Raw genomic sequence first — 25,897 nt, 5'->3', positions numbered from 1 at the left:
GTACAACTTATTGACAGCAATTACAGTAGTCGACTGTGCAACCCTACCCTTAAGCAATGTGATTTTTCTATCACCATAAACTGAACTTAACCTCTTAAGTACTCTGTAAGCAATAAGCCCCCTTTTCCCCCTTCCCTCCCGCTCCTGTTAACCATAGTAAACTTTGGTTTCTATACATTTGCCTGTTCTTATCTTTTTATATGAATGAAGTCATACAATATTTGCCCTTTTATGATTGACTTATTTCCTTCAGCATAGTGTCTTCAAACTCCATCCATATTGTAGCATGTATGAAGACTTCATTTCTCGTATTGGCTGAGTAATATTCCATTATATGTATGTACCACATTTTGTTTATCCATTGATTTGTCAATGGGCATTTAGGTTGTTTCCACCTTTGGGCTGTTGTGAATAGTGCTGCATGAACATTGGTGTATAAATCTCTGTTTTCAAGTCTTTTGGGTATATACCTAGAAGTGGAATTGTTGGGTCATATGGTAGTTCTATTTTTAGCTTTTTGAGGAACCACCACACTGTATTCCACAACAGCTGTACCATTTTGTGCTTTGTACACTTTATTATAAATGGTAGGTATGGCTAATGACCAATTCCTTAAGTCTTTAAAAATCACCACCACGTATTCAAACACCTGCTGCAGGCCAGGCACTCTTAAGTGCTCTTCAGTTCTCTGCAAACTCATCTTGCAAATGAGGACATCGGGTCTCTTTTAAGAGGTTAAGTGGTGTGCCCAGGGATGGAGCTAGAACATGAATCCCGGCTACCCAGTTCCATCGTGCTCTGTCCCGTGCTCCAAGGAGCACAAGTTCCCGGGCAAGGCCTGGCTCTGTGTGAGTTGGCAGGCGTCATGTAAATGTGTAAGGTGCAGCCACCCAGCAAGGTGAGTGGGAGAGGTATGTGACGCGCCACTGAGGCACGTCCCGCCCGAGCTGCCCCGAGCCTCACAGCTAGGGCTGACTGTTTATTTCTTCTCGTTAAGCCTGTTGAGGAGAGCCTGGGGGCACGAATCTGTGACTTGAGAGGATGCAAGCTGCAGTCTTTGCCCTGGCTCTCATGCCTGGTGCCTCCACGCTTGGAGATCCACAGAAAGACCTCTGCTGCCATGTGCCCTTCTCTCCACCTTCTCACTGGGCTGAGGAGCTCCCTGTCTTTGCCAGGCTGCTGTGTAAATGTCCCTCCTTGGTTCTGTGTTCTGCTCTACTCCAGTCTTCACCTGTGCCCTTGCTGCCTTTTAGTTTTTGTTTAGTTTGATTTTACCAAGCACCTGCTACTCCAGGAATTTAAAAAAAAAAAAAAAAAAAGGCAAAACCAGTTGCAGACTGAGGTGAACATGTTGTGTCCTGTGAAAGCAGGTTCTGTGTGTACTCTCCTCGGACTCTAGCAGAGTCAGGATAGAAAATGTCGCTCATAACTGCAGATCCTGCAGAGGTGCTTTCCCATGTCCTCTGAGAGTTGGTTTTGTCATTGGTGCATGCATGGCATTGCGTTTCTAATGCAGCTTCACCACTTGTTAATAAAGTGAAAAAAGAGGAATCACTCAGAGCATCAGTAATCCTCTTCCTATAGCCTTCCTATCAGCGCACCCTCCTCCCACCACCCCTGAGGTATACACCTGGAGTGTACTGTCTAATAAGATGGGGAGGCATCTCCTGCCTCTACCTCCCTCTTGCTGTGTTACAGTAACATTACTGTCTATGGGATCTATAGGGTTTTTGCATTCTTGATTTAATTTTTTATTGGTGATTTGGGGGGAGCATTTTTTTTTTTTACATAAACATTTTAATTAAAGGATAACATTCATAAAAGAAAGTACACTGATTTCTTAATTTTTACATTTCTTACATTTACATTACAAATTTCTTGCATTCAGTGTTTCCAGAACGTAGCAACCATTTTGACTCTTTTTTTAAACATCATTATTTAATTTTATTTTTGGTGAAAATACACGCAGCAAAACCTGTTCCCGTTCCACAGTTTCCAGACATAATGATCAGTGACACTGGTTACAGTCTTCACATTGTGTCAGCATTCTTGTTATTTCTGTTCTAGTTGTTTCACTTCCATTTACTTCAACTCCCTGCCCCTCAACCTTCTCATCTATGCTTTAAAATAGCTGTTGACCTTATATTGGTCTTATATTGATAATTGGTCTTATGTTGATTTTTTTTTTTAATGCAATACTCAAGGGTGACAATCTTTACTCTTTGTAAAAGTGACTTCAGGGGATAGTTTCAGTTCAAGATTTGAAGTGCAACTCAAGGTCGTAGTCTTGGGCACTCCTCCAGTATCAGTGGGTCCAGTAAGTCTGGATTCTTTAAGAATTTGAAGTTCTGTTTCACATTTTTCTCCCTTTTTATCAGGATTCATCAATTGTGTTCCTGATCAGAATGTTCAGTGGTGGTAGCTGGGCACGACTAGTTCTTGCCATAGGCTTTTGAACCAACCAATGTATGTTTTTATCTCTCAACTTGGGCCAATGAATTTTATTATTATTATAGTAAAAATATATATATAACAGAATATTTGCCAATTCAACAATTTTTCGTGTATAACTCAGTGACATTGATTATATTCATCATGTTGTGCAACCATTATCACTGTCCTTTTCCCATTTATTCCACCACCATTAACAGAAACTTAGTGTCCCCTAAGCAATGACTCTCCTTCCCCTTCTCCCTCCCACCCCTAGTAACCAAGATAAGGTACGTTTTTCATACAATTACCTATTTCATATAAATGAGATCATATAGTATCTATCCTTTTATGACTGACTTCTTTTACTCAGCATAATATTTTCAAGGTTCATCCATGTTGTAGCATATATTGGGACTTCATTTCTCTATGTGGCTGAGTAATACTGCATTTTATGTATATACCACATTTTGTTTATCCATTCATCTGTTGGTGGACGTTTAGGCTGTTTCCACCTTTTGGCTATTGTGAATAGTGCAGCAATGAACATTGGTGTACAGGTTTCTTTTTTGCATTCTTTCAGTTCTTTTGGGTATACCTAGGATTGGGATTGCTGGGTCATATGGTAGTCCTGTGTTGAACTTTTCTTTTTTCTAAATTTTATTTTGCTGTTGTTGTTGGGAATGTACACAACAAAACATACACCAAATCAAATTTCTGCATATACAATTTAGTGACAATGATTACATTGTTCGAGTCATGCAACCATTCTCATCCGCCTTTTCTTAGTTGTGTCTCCTTCATTAATACAAACTCACTGCTCCCTAAGATTCCTGTCTAATCTTTTGAGTTGCTGTTGTCAGTTTGATCCCATATAGATAGATAGTTCTTACAAGAGCACATTGCTCAAGGCAGACATTCTTTAATAGTTAAACTGAATTATTGTTCAGTTTTAAGATGACTTCAGGGGATCTTTTTGGTTTAAGGTTTAAAGATTATCTCAGGGCAGTAGTTTCAGGGGTTCATCCACCCTTCGTGGTTCTAGAAAGTCTAGAGTCCATGAGAATTTGAAATTCTGTTCTACATTTTCCCCTCTTTGATCAGGATTCTTCTATGGAATCTTTGATCAAAGTGTTCAGTAATGGTAGCCGGGCACCATCCAGTTCCTTTGGTCTCATGGCAAAGGAGGCAGTTGTTCATGGAGGCAATCAGCTGCACATTCCACATCTTCCTCCTGTTCCTGACTCTTGATCTTCCTCTGTTGCCCCAGGTAAATAAAGACCAATTGTTGTGCCTTGGATGGCCGCTTGTAAGTTTTTAATACCCCAGGCACTACACAATGAACTAGGAGGTAGAACGGAAGCACTAAACACGTTATTAGGCAGATTAACTGGGGTGTCCCATGAAACCATGACCCTAAACCACCAAACCAAGGAACCAAATCCATGAGGTGTTTGGTTGTACATAAGCAGCCTTAACAGCTACTCTTTTTTTTTCCCGTCATTGTTGTAAATATATCTATCACAGAACTTTTGCCAGTTAAGCTTTTTACACATGTACAACTTATTGAGAACAATTATAATAATCAGCTGTGCAGCTCTACCCTTAATCAGTGAGATTTTCCCATCACTGTTAACCCTGCTTTTCTTCCTCCCCCCTGCCCCTGGTAACCACTAATAAACTTTGGTCTCTGAACATTTGCCTTTTCTTGTCTTTTTTTTAAATATAAGTGAGGGCATACAGTATTTGTCCTTTGGTGATTGGCTTATTTTGGTCAGCATGATGTCTTGAAAGGAGCCCTAATGGTGCAGTGGTTAAGAGTTCAGCTGCTAACCAAAAGGTTGGCAGTTGAAATCTACCAGCCGCTCTTTGGAAACCCTATGGGACAGTTCTACTCAGTCCCGTAGGGTTCCTATGAGTCAGAATTGACTCTACGGCAACAGGTTAATGTCTTCAAGTTCTGTCTATACTGTAGCATGTATCAAGACTTCATTTCTCCTACTTGCTGAGTAATATTGGTGGCTAATTTTATCTTCTAATCACATATCTGAGATAATATTGTAAATCAGCGAGTAAACTGCTTTGATTATGAAAATTCTGTTGGCCCTCTGCTTTTTAGCACTGCATCTGTTATGTGATACAAGGCAGATTTCTGTAGCCAAAGGAAACATTTCCCATGAGTTTGGAGGCAGAAAGAGCAGTTACAGGTAGATCTAAAGACCTGGCTTTGTGTCCCAGCTCTGCCACTTACTAGCCACCTGGCTCTGGGTGATATCTTTAGCTTTGCTGGGCCTCCATGTCTCATCCTGCAAAGGGGGTTGATAAACTTAATCTGGTTGATCTTCAAGTGTTTATTGATTGTTTATCATTAAGTGCCACACCATGTGCTGGGTGCTGGGTGCTGGGGATAATTAAGAAAATCAGTCAGGAGCCCTGTTCTAGAGGGGCTGTGGTAGGCTGAAAAAGGTCCCCCAAAAGGTAATCATGAAGTCCAACCCCTGAAACCTGTGAATGTGTCCTCATTTGGAAAAAGGGTCTTTGCAGATGTAATTGAGTTAAGGGTCTTGAGATGAGGAGATAATTCTGGATTATGCCAGTGGACTCTCAATCCAGTGACATATGTCCTTATAAGATTGAGGCAGAGGGAGATTTGAGACAAACAGAAGAGAAGACGCAGACACAAAGAGAAGCAATGTGACCGTGGAGTCAGAGATGGAAGTGGTGTGGTCACAGGCAGGGAAGATTGGGAGAGGCCGGGATGGAGCCTCCCTTAGAGCTCTGAGGGAGCGTGCACCTTGTGGAATTTCAGACTTCTGGCCTCCAGAACTGTGAGAGAATTAATTTCTGTTGTTTTAAGCCACCCAGTTTGTGGTAGTTTGTTACAGCTGCCACAGGAAACTAACCCAAGGGCTCAGGTCACAGCGTTGCTGACAGGGCCACGTGAGAGAAGAGGAGTGACATTCAAGATGTATGGCTGCTATTACTGGTGCTTCATTGCAGAGACGCCTGTCCCCACCACTACCAGTCCTTGGTTGAAGTCTCCAACCTAATCGTCGAGCAGTCGAATCCAAACATGCCACTTGCTTACCAGCCCCTTTCCACCATAGGCCCCTTCCCTCTGCCCCTGTGCCATGGATTCCATGTCAGGTGCACCAGGGCAGGCATTTGAAGCAGGCAGGGGTGGCAGCTAAAACCGTGTGACAGTTCTTGCCTCCCTCCCTACTTTCCTCCCACTCTTCAGAATGTTAAATGAGACTTCTTGACTCTCAGGCAAGTTCCTTTCTTGGTTATGGAGATGTACGATCAGCCACGGCAACAACCATGGCTCTTCTTCCCCTCTGCCTCATTCAGTCACTACACCGAGCGGTTAGCTTTCTCATTGTCCTAATTTTTTCCGCAAGTTAAGAAGGTGGCAGGCTCTCCCCCTCACTGCTGTGGGTGGCTGCAGTCACATCACAGGGCCAGCCCTCTGCTCCTCTGTCGAAGGAGGGGGCCAGCAGGCGGGTGGGGGCGTGCGCCAGGCTGCCCATGTGGCTGATGTACACATATATGTGTTAGATGGTTGCCATAACTACGTGTGACATGGTTTTTTAGTTAATGCTGTCCTATATACACATTTTCAGATACTGATATGATCTACACACAAGTCATTTAAAATAAGTGAGATAGGTGTGGAGTATTCTGTTATGAATTATACCTTTATTTCTTAGCCTTTAAAACTCACTGTAGTGTATTTAGGTTGTTGGCTGATTTTTGAATCCTGTCAGTGTTTTTAAACAAATTGCAAAACCCCATTAACTTAACGTCCTTAAGTTATAGTTCTCAAAGTGGAATTACTGGGTAATTATAGTTCTCGAGCTATTTTGCAGTGGGTTCTCCCCAGAAAGATGAAGCATTTGTGCAGTGTCACCAGTGATGTGACACTAGTATCCTCATGTCCCTACCAATTAAAAATTGTTTTTTAATATCAATTTTTTTTACTGTGGTAAAATACATATAGCATAAAATTTGCCATTTTTAAGTGTACAGTTCAGTGGCATTAATTGCATTCATCATGTTGTGTAACCACCACCACTGTCTTTTTCCAAAACTTTTTCCTTACCCCAAAACAGAAACTCTTGTACCAGCATGGGACCTTTTCTTTTTAAAATAAAACAACACAAATTTATTATCTTATAGTTCTGGAGGTCAGAAATCAGCATGGGACTTTTTCATTGTAACTTATTTTTGCTAATTTATGTGGATACCTTAAATTTGTTCCTTTTTGTTTTTTTAGTGAAAGTGTACATTTTTCCATGGAGTGGTTTACTCTCTGCATCTCCTCACTGGTGAATTGTCTTCCCGCCTTTCTTTGCAGTCTTTCCTTGCCTGTGAGCCAGCATTATGGATTACTTTATGTACTTCTTCATCAGTTCCTCCCAGACCCTGATAGTCACTAATGTACACTTTCTGTCTCTATGAATTTACCTATTCTAGATATTTCCTATACGTGGAATCATACAACATTTATCCCTTTGTGTCTGACTTATTTAACATAATGTTTTCAAGGTTTTTCCATGACATAGTACGTATTACTGTCGAGCCAAGGTTTGGGGTTGCCAGCAGAAAGCACAATTTACAAACACAGGCAGTTGAACAGCACTTTAATCACATAGGGAAGAGACAGAGCAAGGTCGGCTTTACTTGTGGGCACCAGTCTCCCATGGCCAGTGGGTGATTCCCCACAGCTGGTGCAGGGCTGATGGTCTGTGCTCACCCTTCTGTGCCGCAGTTGAGAGACATCATTCCCTCCATTCCAGGAACAGATACAGAAGTGGATTTGTCCAGGTGCCAACCAATGCACACACCTAGCTAAGCAGTTCCTGGGAATGTTGACATGTGCTCAGGGCAAGAGAGGAGGGATGTGATGATAGCCCACCAGTTGCTACGGGGAGTGTTTTAGGTCAAGACACCCTGGGTCAGGGGGTCAGCCCACACTCTCAACCTGTTCAAGAAGCCAGGTTGAGATACCTGGTCCTAAGTATAAGGTTCATTTTGTGGGTCACAGGGAAAGGTGCAGGCTGTGCTCGAACTGCCCCTTCCACAGTCAGGACTTCATTTCTCTTCATTACTGAGTAATATTCATTGTATGTATATACCATATTTTGTGTATCCATTCATCTGTTGATGGACACTTGGGTTGTTTCTGCTTTTTGGCTATTGTGAATAATGCTACAGTGAACATTGGTGTACAAGTGTCTGTTTGAGTCCCTATTTTCAGTTCTTTTGGGTGTATACCTGGAAGTAGAATTACTGGGTCATATGATAATTCTATGTTTATCTTTTTAAGGAGTCATCAGACTGTTTTCCACAGTGGCTGCATCATTCTGCATTCCCACTAGCAATGGACAAGGATCCTAATTTCTCCACATCCTCACCAATACTTGTTTATTTTCTTTTTTTCTGATAATAGCTATCATAATGAATGTGAGGTGGTATCTCATTGGGCTTTTGGTTTGCATTTCCCTAATAACTAATGATATTGAACTTCTTTTCATGTGCTTACTGGCCGTTTGTATATCTTCTTTGGCGATCAGTTGAGAGACATTATTTCCTCCCCACCAGGAGACAGTCCTTTGCCCATTTTTTAGTTGGGTTGTTTGTCTTCCTGTTGTTGAGTTGTAGGAGGTCTTTATATATTCTGGGTATTAAACCCTTATCAGATATATGTTTACCAAATATTTTCTCCCATTCTGTAGGTGGTCTCTTCACTTTGTTGATAAAGTCTTTGATGCATAAAAGCTTTTAGTTTTGATGAAATTTATCTGTTTTCTTTTATTGCTCATGCTTTTGGTGTCATATCTAAGTTTCCGTTGCCAAAAACAAGGCCCTGAAGCTTTACCACTATGTTTTCTTCTAAGAGTTTTATGGTTTAGTTCTTATATTTAGGTCATTGATCCACTTTGAGTTAATTTTTGTATGTGGTGTGAGGATTGGGTCCAGCTCATTCTTTTGCATATGGAGATCCAGTTATCCCAGCACCATTTGTTGCAGAGACTGTTCTTTCCCCATTGAATGAACTTGGCACCCTTGTCAAAAATCAGTTGACCATAGATGTATGGGTTTATTTCTGGATTTTAATTCTATCCTGTTGGTCTATATGCCTGTCCTTATACCAGTTCCACACTGTTTTGATTACTGTACCTTTATAGTATGTTTTGAAATTGGGTAGTGTGAGTTCTCCTTTTTTATCTTTCTTTTTCAAGATCGTTTTCGCTACGGGCCCCTTGCAATTCTATATGGATTTGCAGATGGGCTTTTCTGTTTCTACAGAAAGGCTGTTGGAACTTTAAAAGGGATTGCATTGAATCTGTAGATCTTTGGGTTGTACTGACATCTTAACAATATTAAGTCTTCCAGTCCATGAACACAGGATGTCTTTTCATTTATTTAGATCTTCTTTAAATTTATTTTGGTTTATTTTTTATTTTTGGAGCTCTGATGGTGTAGTGGTTAAGAGCTTGGCTACTAACCAAAAGGTCAGCAGTTCGAATCCACTAGCCGCTCTTTGGAAGCCCTATGGAGCAGTTCTACTCTGTCCTCTAGGGTTGCTATGAGTCGGAATCAATTTGACTGCAGTGGGTTTTCATTTTTTTCAGCAATGTCTAGTTGTCAGTGTACAAGTCTTTGACCTCCTTGGTTAAATTTATTCCTAGACATTTTATTCCTTTAGGTCCTTTTGCCTTCTTAATGTCCTTTTCAGGTTGTTCATTGCTGGTGTATAGAAACAACTGATTTTTGTATGTTACTCTTGTAACCTGCAATTTGCTGAATTTATTTATTAGCTATAGTAGGTTTCTTTTTTTTTGGGGGGGGGGGGGGATGTGGATTGTATATCTAGAAGCATGTCACCTGCAAATAGAGGTAGTTTTATTTCTTCCTTTCCGACTTGGATGCCTGTTATTTGTGTTTTTTTTCTTTTTTTTTTTTTGCCAGTTTGTTCTGGCTAGAACTTCCAGTACACTATTGAATAACAGTGGTGTAAGTGAGCATCCTTGTCTTCTTGATCTTAGAGGAAGAGCTCTCAGTCTTCCATCATTGAGTTTGAGCTTACCTGTGGGTTTTTCATGCATTCCTCTTATCATGTTGAGAAAATTTCCTTCTATTCCGAGTCTTCTGGGTATTTTCATCATGAAAGGTGTTAGATTTTTTCAAATGCTTTTACTGCATCAATCCAGATGATATGTGGTTCTTTTTCTTCATTTTGTTAATGTGATGTATTACATTGATTGATATTCTTACGTTAAACCACTCTTAGATATATAATCCTTTTAATAAGCTATTGGATTCAGTTTGCTAGTATTTCGTTGAGTATTTTTACATCAAAATTCTTAATTAAGGGATATTGGTCTATAGTTTTCTTATGATGTCTAGCCGGCCTCATAGAAGGAGTTAGGAAGTTTTCCATCCCTTTTATTCTTCGGAAGAGTTTGAGGAGGGTTGGTGTTAAGTCCTTAAATGGTTGGTAGAATTCTCCAGTGAAGCCATCTGGCCCTGGACTTTTTTTTTGTTGGAAAGTTTTTATTACTGATTCAATCTCTTCACTTACTATAGGTCTGTTAATATGTATATATTTTTAAATTTCTTCTTAGGTTATTTTCGGTAGGTTATGTGTTTCTAGGAAATTGTCATTAGCAGTTTTATCTAGCTTATCTAATTTATATATAGAAAATCCCAAAGAATCTACAAGAAAGCTACTAAAGCCAATAAATGAATTCAACAAAGTTGCAGGGCACAAGATCAACACACAAAAATCAGTTGTGTATTATTAGTTGTGAAGGTTGCAGCCTGGGAACATAGGATCACTAAGAGACTAAGATCTAGTTATAGACTAAGATCTAGTTACAGGACTATGAAGTGCTTCCCTTCCCCCCAACACCTTACCACCACATCAGTTGGCTCTTGTGTAGTAATGGTATTACAGCTGAAAGAACTGCAAGCCTCAGTCCCTATTTAAGGAGTCTCTAGGAAAACCCAAAGACAAAAGGGAGACAAAAACAAGGACATGAGAGAATTCTAGTCTCTGAGACCAATAGCTACAGCAAAAAGTAAACACAGCCTGATTCCTAGCTGATAAATATAAAACCTCACATTAAAGGGCCATTTACCTCACTTCCTATTGCCTGACACATCAACTATCACAAAAAATTTCAAGGCTTGGTAAAAGGCAATAAAACAGTCTGAAGAGTCAAAGCAAGCATCAGAACCAGACTCAGACATGGCAGAGATTTTGGAATTATCACATAAGCAATTTAAAATAACTGTGATTAATGTGGAGCCCTGGTGGCACAGTGGTTTAGAGCTATGGCTGCTAATCAAAAGGTCAGCAGTTCGAATCCACCAGCTCCTTGGAAACCCTATGGGGCAGTTCTCCTGTGCCCTGTAGGGCCGCTATGAGTCGGAATTGACTGGATGGCCCTGGGTTTGGTTGGGTTTTCATCAGCTTTGCCTAATTTTAATAGAGTCACTTTTAAAGCTTTTTTTTTTTTTTAAGATTTCTTTTGCTTAAGAGTTTGCATAGCATATCATTTTTCATTTTCTACTTTTTACTTATCTGTGTCTTTATATTTAAAGTCTCTTTCATGTAGACAGCATGTTATTAATTTGGTGTTGCCTCTTAATCCAGTCTGATGATATTTTTCTTTTAATTGGCATGTTTAGACCATTTATATTTAATGGAATTATTGCCATGATTGACTTTAAATCTGCCATTTTTATATTTGCTTTCTATTTGCCCCATGTATTTGTATTTCTTTTCCCTATTTTCCACCTTGTTTTGGACTAATTGAGTATTTTTTAGAATTCCATTGTATCTCCATTGTAGGCTTTTGGACTATGTCTCTTTTTATGTTGCTGTAGGCTTTGTAATATTAAATGCATAATTTCTCTTATAAGTATCAGCACAAAGCTGGTTCCCGTGAGGCAAAGGTTAAAGATGGCCCAAATGTCCAACTCTTCCAAACTGCTGTACCACTCTATCATCTCTAACATCAGCTACCCCCCCGCCTCCTCTTGGGTTTGGTAATTCACTGCAACATCTCACAGAGCTCATGAACCATACTTACAGTTAAGTGTTTTATTAGGGAAGTAATGGAGTACAACTTGGGATCAGGATGCACTTGGAAGTAACAAAAACAACTCAGGACACAGTTCCTTGATCAGGATAGCTTCTTCTAGCCCTCTGCCACTGGATTCTGCTGGGGGCCTTCTGCCAACAGGCCATGCTAGGGACCTTCTCAGGCAAGTGTTATAATTCTTAGCTCCATGGGTCGGCAAGCCTCACCACGGCTGTCTCACACCGGTCTCCTAGTTCCTGCTGTCTCATGCTGCTGTTGCTCTTCCTTAGTGCTATGCTGCCATCTCTCACTGTCTTCCATGTTACAGCTCTTCTCTCTCTCTTCTCTGTGTCTCTTTTTAAGCCTAGCGGGATGGCAAAACTGACCAATCCCCTTGTTAGGGTTACATACACCTTATTTGCATGGTCCCACCCCTCCATAAGAGTGCCATGCACCTTATTTACATTATTTAGCAAGCTATCCAGTCCCCTTGGTGGGCCATAAGTACCTTGTTTGCATAGTCCAACCCAGTCATTTGGTAGGAGTTACAAAGACTATGGCTAGAAGGGCCGTATTAAATAATTCCTTGAACATATTTGTAATAGCTGCTTTAAAGTTCTTGTTCACTAATTTCATGTTCTTTGTCATTTTGGGGATTGTTTCTATTAATTGATTTTTCTCCTAGTTATATGAGTCACGTTTTCCTGCTTCCTCCCTGCCTATCAATTTTTTATGTGATCTTGACGTTGTGAATTTACATCGTTTAGTGCTGAGTTTTGTCATCTTTCTCTGTGGAGTGTTGGGCTTTGTTTTGACAGACGATTCAGTTAATTGCAGATGAGCTTGATCTTTTTGAGTCTCACATTTAAGCTTTGCTAGGGTGGGTCTAGAGTAGCCTTTACTCTAAGACTAGTTTATTCTGCTACAAGAAGTATGACCCTTCTTGAGTCTCTGTTGAATGTTCTGAGTATTCAGTGAGTACTCTCCAGTCCAGTTAGTCAGACCTTGAATATCTGTTAGTCCTGTGTTAGCCCTGAGAACTGTTCTGCTTATAGCTTCCCTGTTATTCTTTGACTGGTTTTGTCGAGTCTCACCCTATCTATGTATGACTTAATATTCAGTCATAAACTCAAGGGAACTTCATTTGCAGATTTCTCTGACTCTTTCTCTGGGTAACTCCCTTGTCTTTAGCGCTTGACCCCACAACTTCCAACCCTCTCAGGCTCGCCAAACCCCAGCCATCTCATCTCACTGAGATTGTCTGTGCTCTGCTTCGCTCCCCAGTACAAAAACTGCTTCCAAGCAAAAGCCGGAGAGATCATAGGGCTCAACTCATTTGTTTCCTGTCTTTTAGAGATCATAGTCAGTGTTGGCTGTCGTCCACTATCTGACCAGTTATTTTCTAGTTCTTTATGGTGGGAGGGCAGATCTGGAGCCACTTACTCTGTTATAGCCGGAAGCAGAGGTCACTGTTAAGTTCTTTGTCACAGAAAAGCAAGTCCAGAGATGAGCAGCACTAGGGTGGTATTCTAGCTTCAACAGTGTCTTCAGGACTTTCAAGTCCTTCTGTCTTGCTGCTTTTCTATCCTTGGCATGGAACCTGCATCCACAAGGCTTTCTCCTCGTCCTGTGTGGCAGCTGGATAGAGGAAAGGGAAGATGGGAAGAACAAACCCCAGTTATCTGTCCTTGTTTTGAAGGTAACTTCCCAGAAGTGCTCAGAAGTCCTTGTTTTCAAGGTAACTTCCCAGAAGTACTATCTGACAACTTTTACTTGATCACATGGCCAAGAAACAGAGTAGTTGCAAGTAAAGTATTCTTTAGCTGGCACATTGCTTCCCTGAATAGAAGTAAGGTTCTGTTACTAAGGAAGGAAAGGGATATAAATATTGGTGAGTCATCTGGCATAGGTTGGAGGATGCTGAGATAAGTTTATTCATGTTGTTTGAAGTTTCTGTGAGGACATTTTGGGAAAACTGTTCAACCAGCAGTCTGTACATTCTTCCAAGCAGTTTATTCTAGATCTAGGACAGGGTAGGTAAAAGGTGAATCTGGAACATCTTGTTATGCTGGAAAGTAAGGAAGTGCCCAAAGAAATGATGGGGCATGTCACCAGGCCACAGGCACCAGCTTGAAGGGACTTCCTCTGACTGATCTGGGATAATTTGAACACCAAAATAAGTAAGGACAGTAATGAATTGTAAGTTATTGAACAAATGAGAATCCAGGAGTCCGTGCTGATAATAAATGGATAAATACATTAACTAGTGGGGGGAAGGGCAGGCTCTTGGCTTTAATAAAAACTCAAATGCCAGCTGGTAAATACAGAGGGAGTACTGGAATAGAAAATAATAATTCTCCATTCTTCGTGGTAAAGATTGGGTCAGGTAAGAGTACTCAGTGATGCTAAACCTAGGGAGATGTTTTCATGTGGAGAAATTATGTGGTCTAAAAGTGTCTCTTCATAGAGGCTTATAAGTTACAAAGGGATAAAACAGGAATTATAAAGTGGAGAAATCATACTGCATCTTACCCAGGTGATCAGAATGCACTTCCCCAGTGAGGGGCATGTGGACATCATGTGCCTCCAGGTATGACACCCCAGGAAGGTCACACCAGCGCCTACACTGAGAGTGCGTACCCTGCCATTGATCAGGAGGAAACCCCAGGCAAACCCTAAAAAAGTTCAAGGCTGTGGAAATGTTCCAGATTAAAGGAGACATGACAGCTACTGTGCAGTGATGGATCCTAGGCTGGAGGGGAAACAAGATAAGGTCATGATTGGGTCCATTGACAGAGCTGGAATATGAATGGTAGATTAGACTGTAGACTAAAGTATTGTTCAAATGTGAGCTTTCCTGTGGCTATATAAAAGAACTTCGTTATTCTTAGGAAATACCAAAGTGTTAGAGAGAAAGGGCCAAGATGCATACAACTTATTCTTAAATGGTTCAGGAAAAAATACTGTATGACATTACATTATAAATTACATATGTACTCAGAGAAGGATATGGCATAGGGGGTGAATCTAGCAGAAGGGTGTATAGGTGTTCTTTGTACTTGCTTTATTCTTGTAACTTTAAAATTATTTTCAGATAAAATGTTTTTAAAAAATGAGATGGCAGATAAGCATATGAAGGTATGCTCCACATCATTAGTCATTAAGGAAATGCAAATTAGAACCGCAGTGAGAGACTACTGCATACCTATTAGAATGGTCCCCCCCCCAAAAAAAAAAAAAAAGAAAAAAGTACCAGGTGTTGGTGAGGACATATGGTAACTGGAGCACTCATGCACTGCTGGGTGGGGGTGGGGGGGCACACTATGGTCCCGCTTGTTTGGAAGGTAGTTTGGCAGTTTCCTATAAAGTTCAGCATGCACTTAGCACATGACCACTCGTAGGCGTATACCAAGGAGAAAAGAAGACATAGGTCCATTCAGAGACCTGTATGTAAATCTTTCAGCAGCTTTACACATAATCGCCAGTCTGGAAACTCCCGCATCTGTCAGCGGGTGGAGGGTGGACAGACTGTGGGAGGCCCATGCCCTGGATGCTGGAACACTGAGCACTGATGAGCGGCAGAGGGCGCCCTCCTGAGACACTCCCATGTCGGCATGGCTGAGAGAGGGAAGCCAGGCACAAAGGGCTGCAGGCTGTGTGATTCCACCAGCATGGCATCTGGAAAAGGAGGACCTAGATGGACAGAAACCAGTGTCAGGGGCTGGGGTGGGCCGAGAGGCTGCTTGCAGAGGGAAGCAGGGGACTCTTTGGGTGATGAAAATATTCTGAAGCTTGATTGTCATGGTGATTGCATGACTGTGTTTGTCAAAACTCATAGATGTGTACGCCTAAGAAGGTGCATTTTACTATGTGCAACTTATACTCCCATAAATCTGACTTTTAAGAAAAGTAACAAATGTTGAAACAAAAACCAACGTTAAACAGATAATCAGACTACTCTATCAGGGATGTTATTTTTAGATATGGATTCCTTCAGAAACATTAGCACTCCCTCAGAGCACATTTCCCTGTATCCTTTGGGTGCTACGTTCTGCATTGGGGTGTGGAAGAGAAGTGGTCCTGACAAGACCGTGTGTTCTCTGTACCCATCAACATTTCTGAAGGTTAGGCCACCCAGTAGTATTATTTCAAGAAGAATGGTTAAATGTAAAAATGACAGCAGTAGCGGTTACAAATTAAACCAGTTTGTAGAATATGAGAAAAATTCAGAGCATAAAGAAACGTCTTAGTTAAAAGACTTCTGGGTCATGGAGCCATAAAAAAAAATTAAAACAACTAACAAAAAAAAAAAAACCCAATGAGTTGAGTTTGGGAAAGAGAAAAGCGCTGGAACTCGATGTCTGGGAGCTCTGTGCACAGAGAGGAGAGACAGAATGGCAGGAATGGGGATGTCTCCAAAGGGGGACTGCAGAGAGAGGAGGAAAGCCCATCAAGACGGTTTTAGAATGCCCTTGTTTACAGTAACTATTATGTTAGCACTATTATTAATATTGTTCTTTTTACTGTTAGACTCATCCCTAGAAATTAGGGTAGTAGAAGATACTCTAAGGGTACTAAGTAAATATTTATTAAAATTTTGTAGATGCTACCTTGGTATTTTCAGGGCCTTCCCAGGAACTTTTTGTAGAAGAGACCTTGTCTGCTGCTGTGCAGAGACTGGCAGAGTCCAGGGCAGGGAGCGCCGTACTGAAAGGCAGCCCACTGCAGGTGCAGAGGTGATAGATGAGAAACACAATTGAAGGAGGACTGGAAGGCACATGAGGCAGGGTGTTTGCCATGGCCGTAGTAGAGTTTGCTCAGGACAAACCTTCAGAAAGTGGTGCCGGGCCTCCTGATTTTGGAGGGGTGTGCATCACACAGGTGGGTTTGTTCTCTGGACACGAGCACAAGCAGAGTGAAGCCTATCATCTCTCCTGCTGTGCCCTATGGTGCCCCTCAGCCTGGCTCACATGTCCTTACCTGGTCCATAAAACCCTGGGTTTGGCTTGTGGGCTGTAAAAAGGTCCACGAGCAAAAAGAAGAGTCTCTAGGATGGCTTTGGGTCAACCCCCTTCACCCAGCTATGGTGTCCTGCACAGGGAAGCTGGGCTTTCACATTGGCATGTAGACTGCTCTGCCACTTGATGCCATAACCTTAGGTCCTTACAGAGCTTCCCAGGGGCATAGTGTATATCTTACAGGGGCTTGTGAGTATTAACAGTACACGGTGCATAGAGCTCAGTAAATGGTAATTATTGATGAAGATGGAAGTAAAGTAAATGTAAAAGGTCTCTTCTTTCCATCGATTTACCATCTGTAAGGAGCTCAGAAATCTCTCCTAGAGTTATGAAAATAGAATGAAGTTCCCACGTGGGAGATTTGTGTTGCATTGGCCTGAGGTCTGCAGCTCAGTAAAGAGGCTTGCCGTTCTCTACACGGGGGCTCTGAGGGCCACGTCTCCACTCTACAAATAAATGGTGCAGTCAGTGACCAACTAAGCAGAGTGTCTGGAAACGGAAAATTTAGCCTAAATTTAAACTGCAGCAGTGGCAGATTAGAAGGAATCCCTTACCTGGACTTTATCTGATGGAACTGGTGTTCTTGGGAAGGGTTAGGTGCTCTGAAAAGCTGGCCAGCTCACCCTGTCTTTTCTTTATTCCTCATATCTGTTCCACGGAAACCAGAAGTTGAGAGATGTTTGTTTTGGTAATGTGCTGAGATGCTGATGTTAATGTCATGATTGCAATTCTTTGTCTTGCTTTTTCCACTTCTGAAAATCTTTCTGTTATATGACCTCATGCACCTCCTCAACCCCACCCCCTTAATTAGTTGAAATCACTTCTCAGGGACTGAACGTGAACTTTGATTTTGAGCCCTGCTTCCTCCCCAAGGGGATTCTAAAGGAGTAAGAGGCTGCCACACGTGCTCTTTTTGAAGTGGCTGGTTGATTCTTTGGCAGCAGGACTTTAGAGGTGGTGGAGGGTGGAAGGAGCCTCGTTAGCAGCACTGGTTCAAAGCCCGTGTGCACTTTAGGGTGAATGTAATTGTTGCCAGAGAGTAGGAGGAGACAGCAGGGGCTGGTGACATCTGGGTCTCTAGGGCTCTTCCTGGGGGGGCACGTACTCCGTCTCCGCAGAGACTGTCACGGTCTGTGGCTGGGGCTTCTGAATTTACCTCGGCAGGTTTTACCCAGCTGACCACTCGTGCTCTCCTTGTGGCTATGTGTCTGTGAGGGAGGGCCTCTCTCGCTGGTTGCCTGTGGTTTCTGTTTTACTTCCCCACCTTGCTGTTTTGTCCCCATCCAAAAGTGGACAGTGCAGGGGAAATGGGGAACTCCCTCCAGGGAGCTGTAGCCGTGACCACAGGTGTCACCTTGGTCACCTTGAGGTCCTTGTTACTGGCTGAGTTGGCCTCTGTGCACCTGGCCACTAAACTGGGCAATGCCTTTGGTGTTCTGCTCTGGCTTCCGATGGTTCGGTTTCACTCTCTTTCCATTTTTGTGGTAAGGAAGTGAGATTCTCAGCTCCCCGGCAATGCATCACAAGACTCAGGTGAGTGATGTTTCCCTTAACCAGGAAATGAGTTTGAATGCAGGCTCTGGCAGAGGTACCTGAGCAGGCTCAGCCCCAAAGCAGGCTTGGACCTTAGTGCGCAGGCAGGAGCGGAGGAGGGGGGCTGGGACCAGCCTTGCAGTGTGGTTCCTGGTGGTAACCAGGCCCCTTGAGTGGCAGGGCTGGCCCTGGGCAGGGAGCCAGCAGGCCAGGAGTGAGGCCAGGATGTCTGGCCAGTTTGGCCCTGGGGAGATGCAGTCTGGGGTATGAGGTTAACCCCAAGAGATTCTCTCATACATCAGGTTAAACCCTCAAGCTGACAGGTCTGTCCCCTGGAGCCAGGTCCCAAATTACCGAGACTGACTCCTGCTCTTAGAGGCAAGAAAGAGATGACTCAGATAAGGAGGTGGCTGACCAGAGCTAGGTGGGGCGGCAGGGCCTGGCCAGGCAGGAAGGATGGTGAAGGAAGCCCGTGTGTGGGGACAGGCTTTCCGTGGCTGTGGTTGGGGAAGGCTGTGGTAGCACAGGAGCAGGTGCCTAGCAGGTGAGGGTGTGTCAGCTCAGGCAGCCAGATTCTTCCCCCTGACATGGAAGGAGGGGCTTTTGGAAAACTTGCTTTCTCTGTCAGAAGTGGCTCAGAGTGGCTGGGGCTGGGTGACAGGTGAAGGTCTTTGGTGCTGGCAGTGGGAAGTAGGTGTGTGTGGTGACATGGTCGATGTGGCTGCCATCGTCCGTAGCAGTTGCCAGCCTGGTGGAAAGGAAGGAGTTGCCCATCAGAAGAGAGGCCTGTGGGTGTTGAGTTCCTCCTCCCTGTTTTGCATAGGTGCTGTCCAGCCTCTGAATTTGTCACCGTGGTGTGTTTGCACAGGCCGCACGCTTGTTAGCATGTTGGAGCATCTTCTTGAAGGCCCAGCCCACCCTCCCTGGGCTAGCGGAACTTGTTCTGAGTGGGTGCTCAGGGCCTGAACCTCTGACCACCTAGTGCTCTACCGGCTGCTTGCCCGCCCCTTCGCATACTGACTGGTGGGTCCCTGAGTCTGTCCTGGCTTCCCCTCGAGAGCTGTCCCCTCGCTGAGGCTCTGCAACCATCACTGCTGCCTCTCCCGAGGGCTCAGGTTGTGTTCTACTCTGGCCCTAGGTGAACCTGAACAAGGTGGGGGAGTACTGGTGGAGTGCCATCCTGGAGGGCGAGGAGCAAATCGACATCGACAAGATCAACAAGGAGCGCTCCATGGCCACCGTGGATGAGGAGGAGCACGCTGTCCTGGACAGGCTGACCTTCGACTACCACCAGAAGCTACAGGGCAAGCCGCAGAGCCATGAGCTGGTAGGACCCTCAGCCTTTGCCCAGGAGAGCCAGGCACTCTGAGGCCTGCCAGGCAGATACCACAGGCTTCCTCTGCTTGCATATCAGAAGGCTGGCGAGAAGACAGAGGAGAGGCTGGGCTGGCGGGGTGCTGGGATGTGAGGGCATCGTGGGCACAGGTGAAGCTCTGGGAGGAAGGGTTTGCGTAGAGCTGGGCCCTGTGCCAAGGAGCCAATCATTGAGCAGAGCAGCATGGCCTTGCCCCGTGGCCTGCAGGCTGAGGGGCTGCCTCTCTGTCCTTCTTTCCAGCTGCACAGCTCGGGTGGTCTCCAGTGCCCTTGACTCAGGTAGCCACGTGGCCGTCTGACCATGCCATGCATGGGCACGTATCCGTTGACGCTCCCTGTCACAGCCTCAAGCCTGGACAGAAGAGCCCCAGCTAGCAGGGCCCATGAAGGGTGCTGAGAGCGGGGTGCTGCTTCAAACCAGGATTGGGAATCTGAGTACCTTACTGACTCTGAGCAGTCCGGAGAGATTTCTGGACCTACTGTGGCCTTTAGCCTGCCTTCTGCAGAGCCCCCACAGATCAGTTAAGGTCCTGCTAGTGGGACATCAGCAGAGCTTCCATGTGCATTTCCAGAGGTCGGTGGCCGTGGCGCAGGCACTGTCTCATGCCAGGCCAGGGCAGCGGTGTTGAGGTGGGAGGAAGTCTTTAACAGAAGAAGGCGTGTGTCCGGCTGGCATTGCGCTAGCGAGCAGACTGCCAGTGGCAAAAAAGCAATTAATTACATACAGATATACTTGCTTTCTCTCCTCACATTATTTTCAGCCTCCTAGTGTCGCACATAAGCTGTTGGTGGTGAGAAATGCGTGACTCGTGAGTCTGAGTTGGGACAAAGGGCTTGGAGTCCTTGGGGCTTTGGACCAGTCTCAAGTTTTTGTTCCTTGTGTAGTGAACCCAGAGCCCCTAAGAAAGCCATCACATTCTTGCATTTTGCAGTTCGTTTTGCAAGTGCCCGACTTTGTGATGTATTTGGCTTATTTGCCAGTATCTCACCCCAGGAAGTCCACCATTGGATGATTGCAAGCTCACCTCACTCATTTGCTCACACACAGCTCACTTGTTGGCCAACTGTCTTTGCCTTACTCTGCTCAGATCTTAGATGTGCAAGCCAGCCCCACCTTGTGCCTGCGAGGGCCTCGGAGGCCTGAGGAGAGGGCTGCCAGTCATCCCCACTTCCCATCAGGCTGCCACTCCCAGCCACCACCGCGCCTGGCATGACGTGGGCATTATTAAGCACTTCCTACTGGTCAGGTGTCGTATGAACCCTGTCATGAGTGCTGTCTCACAGACTCTTCACAACACCCCTGAGATGAGAGTGTGTTTTCTTAACAGATAGAGAAATTGAGGTCACATCCTATATTCAAGGTCCCACTGCTAGTAAGCCTCAGGGGTGGGATTTGAACCCTGATTTGATTACAGACCTTTTTGCCATCACCTGTCCTACCCTGCACCTTGCACAGGTTGGTGTCTCTATGAAAGAATGTTCCTCTCATTTGGCTGCTTTACCAGCATGGGCTTGCAGACCTGGAGGTTTAGTCTGGTGTTGACTCTTTGGGAACGCTGAAGGACCCTCTTTGGCTGTTCCATATCCTGATAAAGGTCACAGTGACCTCTGTCGTAGTGGCCGAGCACCTAGGATCAGAACTTCAGGATGCAGCGCCCCGGGCTCATGCAGACAGCAGGCCGGCTGCTCGCAGTTACAACCCAGCTGAGCTGCTTTTGTTTGTGGCTGTCAAGACGAGAGACCAGTTTTTGCACACCTGTTGCCTGAGGAGGCTTCCATGAGCGTTTCCTCATCATCCTCACTGCAGCTTGGAGATGAGGCGTCATCCTGCTGCACAGAAGAGGAGACAGGCTCACAGAGAGGTGATGGGACTTGGCACTGACTATCCCCAAGTGTAGTGCTGTGCCCACAGAAGTGGTTGAGATACAGTCACAGGTTGATCTTTGGGGGAAAGAATCCCTTGTATTGAGAAGATTCTGGGCAGTTTTTACAGATATTAGCATAAACGCTCATGGTCACATTTGGGTTAGAATGAAGTCTTGAAAAGCTGTCTTTCCAAAATGAGGTGCTGTGTGCCATTAAGTGAATCGCGTGCCGAGGGAGGCGACTCTGCTGGCACCTTCCCCAGATGAGCAGAGGGCACTTTTTCAAACACTGAGATGGAACAAGTAGCAGGTGGCCCTGACTCTGATGGAGAGAAATGCTGGAAGTTAATGTTTCACTGTGGTCTGAGCTGTGGTACTGGTGAGCTTTGCGAACGCTCAAGCTGTGAGATGTAAGAAGCAAGAATGCCTCTCCACTGAACTCACAAAACACATTGTCTTTTTCAGTTCAAAAATGCGTACTTTTTTACTGGTGGTTTTTTGTCTCTGAGCCTCTCAAGTGCCCTCTGATGGCAAACCATACATTGGCTTTTTTTTTTTTTTAAACTTTTTAAAAGTCTGAATTAAAAATCCATCCCTGCTTGTTGTACAAGATACCGATAGTGCCAAAATATTCATCCTAGAAAGTGGAAGCAGCCCAGGAGGCAGCGCTGTCGCAGTTCGGAACACACCTGGGAGCTCCAGGTGCCCTGTGCTCTGTGTCCTGCTGAGGCATACGGCCCTTCCGTGTTCTTCCTCCTCTCCACCCCTCCCCTCGCCCACCCCCTTCCTCTCTTTCCTTGTGCCTCACCTCTTGGGTTTTCACCCCACCCTCCTTACTCTCTTCTGTCTTCTTCCTGCCCCTGGGGCTTCTTTGCCACCAATCCTTTACCCTCTAGAATCCTCTTGGGTCTCCCCTCCTCCAAGGGCCCACCTTCTAGGAGCCAGGCATGAGGCAGACACAGCAGTCCCTCTGGGGCTGGCACTCCAGCCGTTTTACTCTTACCTTCTCCCAAGAACATTCCAGTCGTGCTTACACTCTCACTGGTAGTCATGGCGCCACTAAGACAGGAGGGTGTCCGCCCCAGACAACTGCTGTGGCTTCCTCTTCGTTCCTGTAGACGGTGCTGGAGTCCTGTGGCGTGGGCGCAGAGTGCAGCCTGAAGGGGTAGTCCTAGTCCAAGTAGTTGAAGTCCATCATACTGCCAAGGCTGGTGCGTTGCACACACAGATTGCCTTAAAGGCTGTCTCCAGATCCCAAGTACCCACCAGAGTATGGGGATGAGAATTCCACCCAGTGGTACCATCCACTCCATAGTGAAACTATCCGTTCATCCTGATCAAGTTGTACACACAGGGCACATAAGCAGTCTTGGCAATAGTGAAAGCCATTGTAATTACTCACAGACAACAGACAGCATACAACAGGAAGAGTTCCATCATGAGCAGTCCTCCCTGGCTCAACAGCTGCCCAGCAGGATGGAAGACTTCCACAGGTACCCCTCTCTTTACACCGTGGAAAAAAGACCCTGAGGAACTTCCCCCACCTGGTTTCTTTCTTCCTTTTTTTTTTTAAATAATATTTGATTGTGTTTTCAGTGAAGGTTGACACAGCAGTTTAGGTTCTCATTCAGCAATTTCTACACAAGTTGTTCAGTGATACTGGTTACATTTTTCACAATGTATGAACATTCCTATTATTTCCGTTCTGGTTCTGTTTCCATTAATCTGGTGTCCCTGCCTCCTTATATTCTCATTTTTGTTTTAAAGTGATTGTTGACCATTTGGTCTTATAAAAATGATTTTTTAAAGGAGCACAGTACTGAAGGGTGACATTCATTATTTTTCTGAGCCAATTTGTTATTTAGCTACAAGGTGACTTCAGGGGTTAGTTTTGGTTCAAGTTTTAAAGAGTGTCTCAGGGTGATAGTCTTGGGGAATCTTCCAGTCTCAACCAGTTTTGTAGGTCTGTTTTTTTTTTTTCCTTTTTAGCAGTTTGAGATTCTGTTTCACATTTTTCTCCTATCAGGGTCTGTCTTTTATGGCTCTGATTAGAACGGTCAATAGTGGTAGCCGGGCACCATCTAGTTCATCTGGTCTCAGGGTAAATGCGGTCATGGTTCATGTAGAGTCTTTGTCCTGTAGACTAGTTTCTTCTTTGAGTCTTTAGTTTCCTTCTTTCTCTTTTTCTCTAGATGAGTAGAGACCAATAGTTGTATCTTAGATGGCCACTCACAAGCTTTTAAGACCCCAGACATTACTCACCAAACTAGGATATACAACATAACTTTATGACTTATATTGTGCCAGTTGACTGAGATTCCTACAAGATTATGATGCCCCTCCCAGTTTTGTATTCCTGGGGTTGTATATTTCACTGCACAGAATGCAGTGCAAGTTTTCCCACCTGATCACCCAAAGAGGGGAGTACTTAGACAGGAGGGTGCCAGCCTGGAATTCTTAGACCAGAATTATATCTCTTTAGCCCTGCTGCTTATTTAGACAAACCATTAGGCTTCAGAGGGGGAGGTGCAGTGGTTTGTTCCGATGCCCAAAGATGGTAGCCCAAAGAACGGAGTAGTTAGAGCCGTTTGGGGCATCTGAAGGACTGCCTCCTCTCAGCCGGGCTGCAAGCCAGCCCCTTCATTCCAGACAGAGTGAGGCAGCTTCCAGGGATTTTCTGGTCCTCCAAGAGCTAACCCTGAGGTCCAGCCTAGGGCAGAGCCAGTCTCAAGAAAGGGGAGATGATGTGCCACAGGCATATGCGTGTGCACCTGTGCATACATGTGCGCACACACAGTATACACATGCATATGCACATATACACGCACACGTGCACACACAGCATCTTGGCAGACTTCCAGCTGAGTTCTGGCATGCAGCTGGTGTTCATATGTGCACCTGGCCGCTTCAGGAGGTGACTGTCACTATGCAAGGGGACCAGAACCATGCCTCTCCCCTTGGCAGTGCAGTTGGGTCCCTCTGCTTGTGTCCTGCTCTGGGAGGGAACATCGTGTGGTTTTGCTTTCCTGGTTTCCTGGGACCTCGGGCAGAGCCACTGTGGAGCAGAAGGCCGTGAGCCAACAGGCCCGAAGGCTGCTGCACACGGTGATGTTTGGCTGCCTGTGAGCCAGGACCAGGAGACAGAGAACAGAAGGGCCAAGAAGAACCCTGAAGACAGCAAAGTGTGATGGAAAGACCACTGTATTTTAAGTCCAAATTGATTCAGCAAGTGTCTGTTAAGCACTGACCTTGTGTGCTCAGCATTGAGGGGACATGTATGCCTGCAGCACAGGAGAGCATCATGGGAGGTGTCAGAGAAAGGCCAGCACAGTACAGGGCAGGCAGCAGGGACATGGGGTTCCCAGGGGAGCTCACCTCTGCCACATGTGAGCCGTGTGCTCCTAGATGGGCCAAAAGTCTGAGGCTGGTCCCTGTGCTGCCCTCCCAGGGCCGCCGTGAGCCACGAGGGTGCGTGTGTGTGCCTGGGGAGAGTGTTGCCCCAGGCTGCTTCTCAGTGCTGTTGCATAGAGCTGTCACCTTAGGAGTCTGTGGCAGGGCCTGTGAGGTCTGGTGCAAATCCCTACTACTTTTAGCAAGTGAAGAACAAACATAGGAAAGCCTTATGTGGCTTTATTGTGTGTTTTATTCCCTTGTCATGGGAACGGGAGGAGGGTCTCCAGTGGGGAGGGCTGAAGCCTGACCAGCTCTCCTCTGAGATTTCATCAGCCTTGCAAATTAGCACAGTCACAGTTAACAGAGAGCTCCTGGCATTGGTTCCCATGTGTGGTGTGAACTTGAAGCTTTCTAAATGTGCGAAGATTTCAAATTGTGCTTCTAATGCCACAGATACTGTGTATTTTACAGCATTTTTATTTTGAAGTGGCCGCTTATATTTTGAAATTCTTTATTGTCACTGTGAGGTAACCTATCTTCCAAAACCAAAAATGTAATCCCCTCTGTCTTTTTCCTAATTTAATTTCTTTGAGTGAGATTTCCCCCATGTGGAAGGAGAGCGTGTTCTTTGAGGGTGCATTGCTGCATTTTGTGACTGGGCTCTGGACCAGTCTGTTGGAACTTACCGCTCCTGGTAACTAATTGTCCGCTTCCCACCTTGTGCTGCCTGTGAGGCGAGACAGCGGTGGGAGCCGGTCTCGGGATCAGAATGAGGTCGATGGCACACAGGAGCTCTTAGCCTCCATCTTTGCTTCAGGGCAGGTCTAGCCGTCCTAGCAGCTGGGCTCCCTGTGGTGCTGTGTCGTGCCTCGAGCTGTTCTTTGCACTCTGCTTCCTGGCGTGGAAGAAAGGACTCCGAGGGAAGTGGGCCTGAGGAACCCAGGGGTTCCAGGCTGTGTGCTTGGTCAAAGACAGCCTGGTCTGCTCTGCTCTGCTGGACGGCCCCATCGGGAGCAGGGGCGGATTAACCAGTAAGCAGGGTATGCACAGGCTTAGTTATGTTTACTTACTGATCTGTAGTGCACAATTTCACATGGGTTTCACTACGTCTTTGATCAGGGCGAAGAGGGGGCCAGTGCAGGGTCAGGGTCAGGGCCGAGGGGGAGGGCAATGTAGGGTCAGGATCAGG

The 25,897-nt window shown here is 45.0% G+C and overlaps 1 protein-coding gene across 1 annotated transcript in view; it reads left to right on the top strand.

The window, feature by feature from the left end:
* The window catches only part of NUDCD3 (NudC domain containing 3), a 208,249-nt gene extending 186,267 nt beyond the window's left edge, over positions 1-21,982 (top strand). Inside the window, exon 5 of the mRNA XM_023740448.1 lies at positions 19,215-21,982. Coding sequence (XP_023596216.1) covers positions 19,215-19,445 — 231 coding nt within the window. The 3' untranslated portion in view covers positions 19,446-21,982. The remainder of the gene's footprint in view (positions 1-19,214) is intronic.
* The last annotated feature ends 3,915 nt before the right edge of the window (positions 21,983-25,897 follow it).

Source organism: Trichechus manatus, unplaced genomic scaffold (genome assembly GCF_000243295.1).
Source record: "Trichechus manatus latirostris isolate Lorelei unplaced genomic scaffold, TriManLat1.0 scaffold00155, whole genome shotgun sequence".
Taxonomy (NCBI): Eukaryota; Metazoa; Chordata; class Mammalia; order Sirenia; family Trichechidae; genus Trichechus; species Trichechus manatus.
Note: the sequence above shows the minus strand (reverse complement) of the source record. Positions and strands in the feature narration are given on the sequence as shown.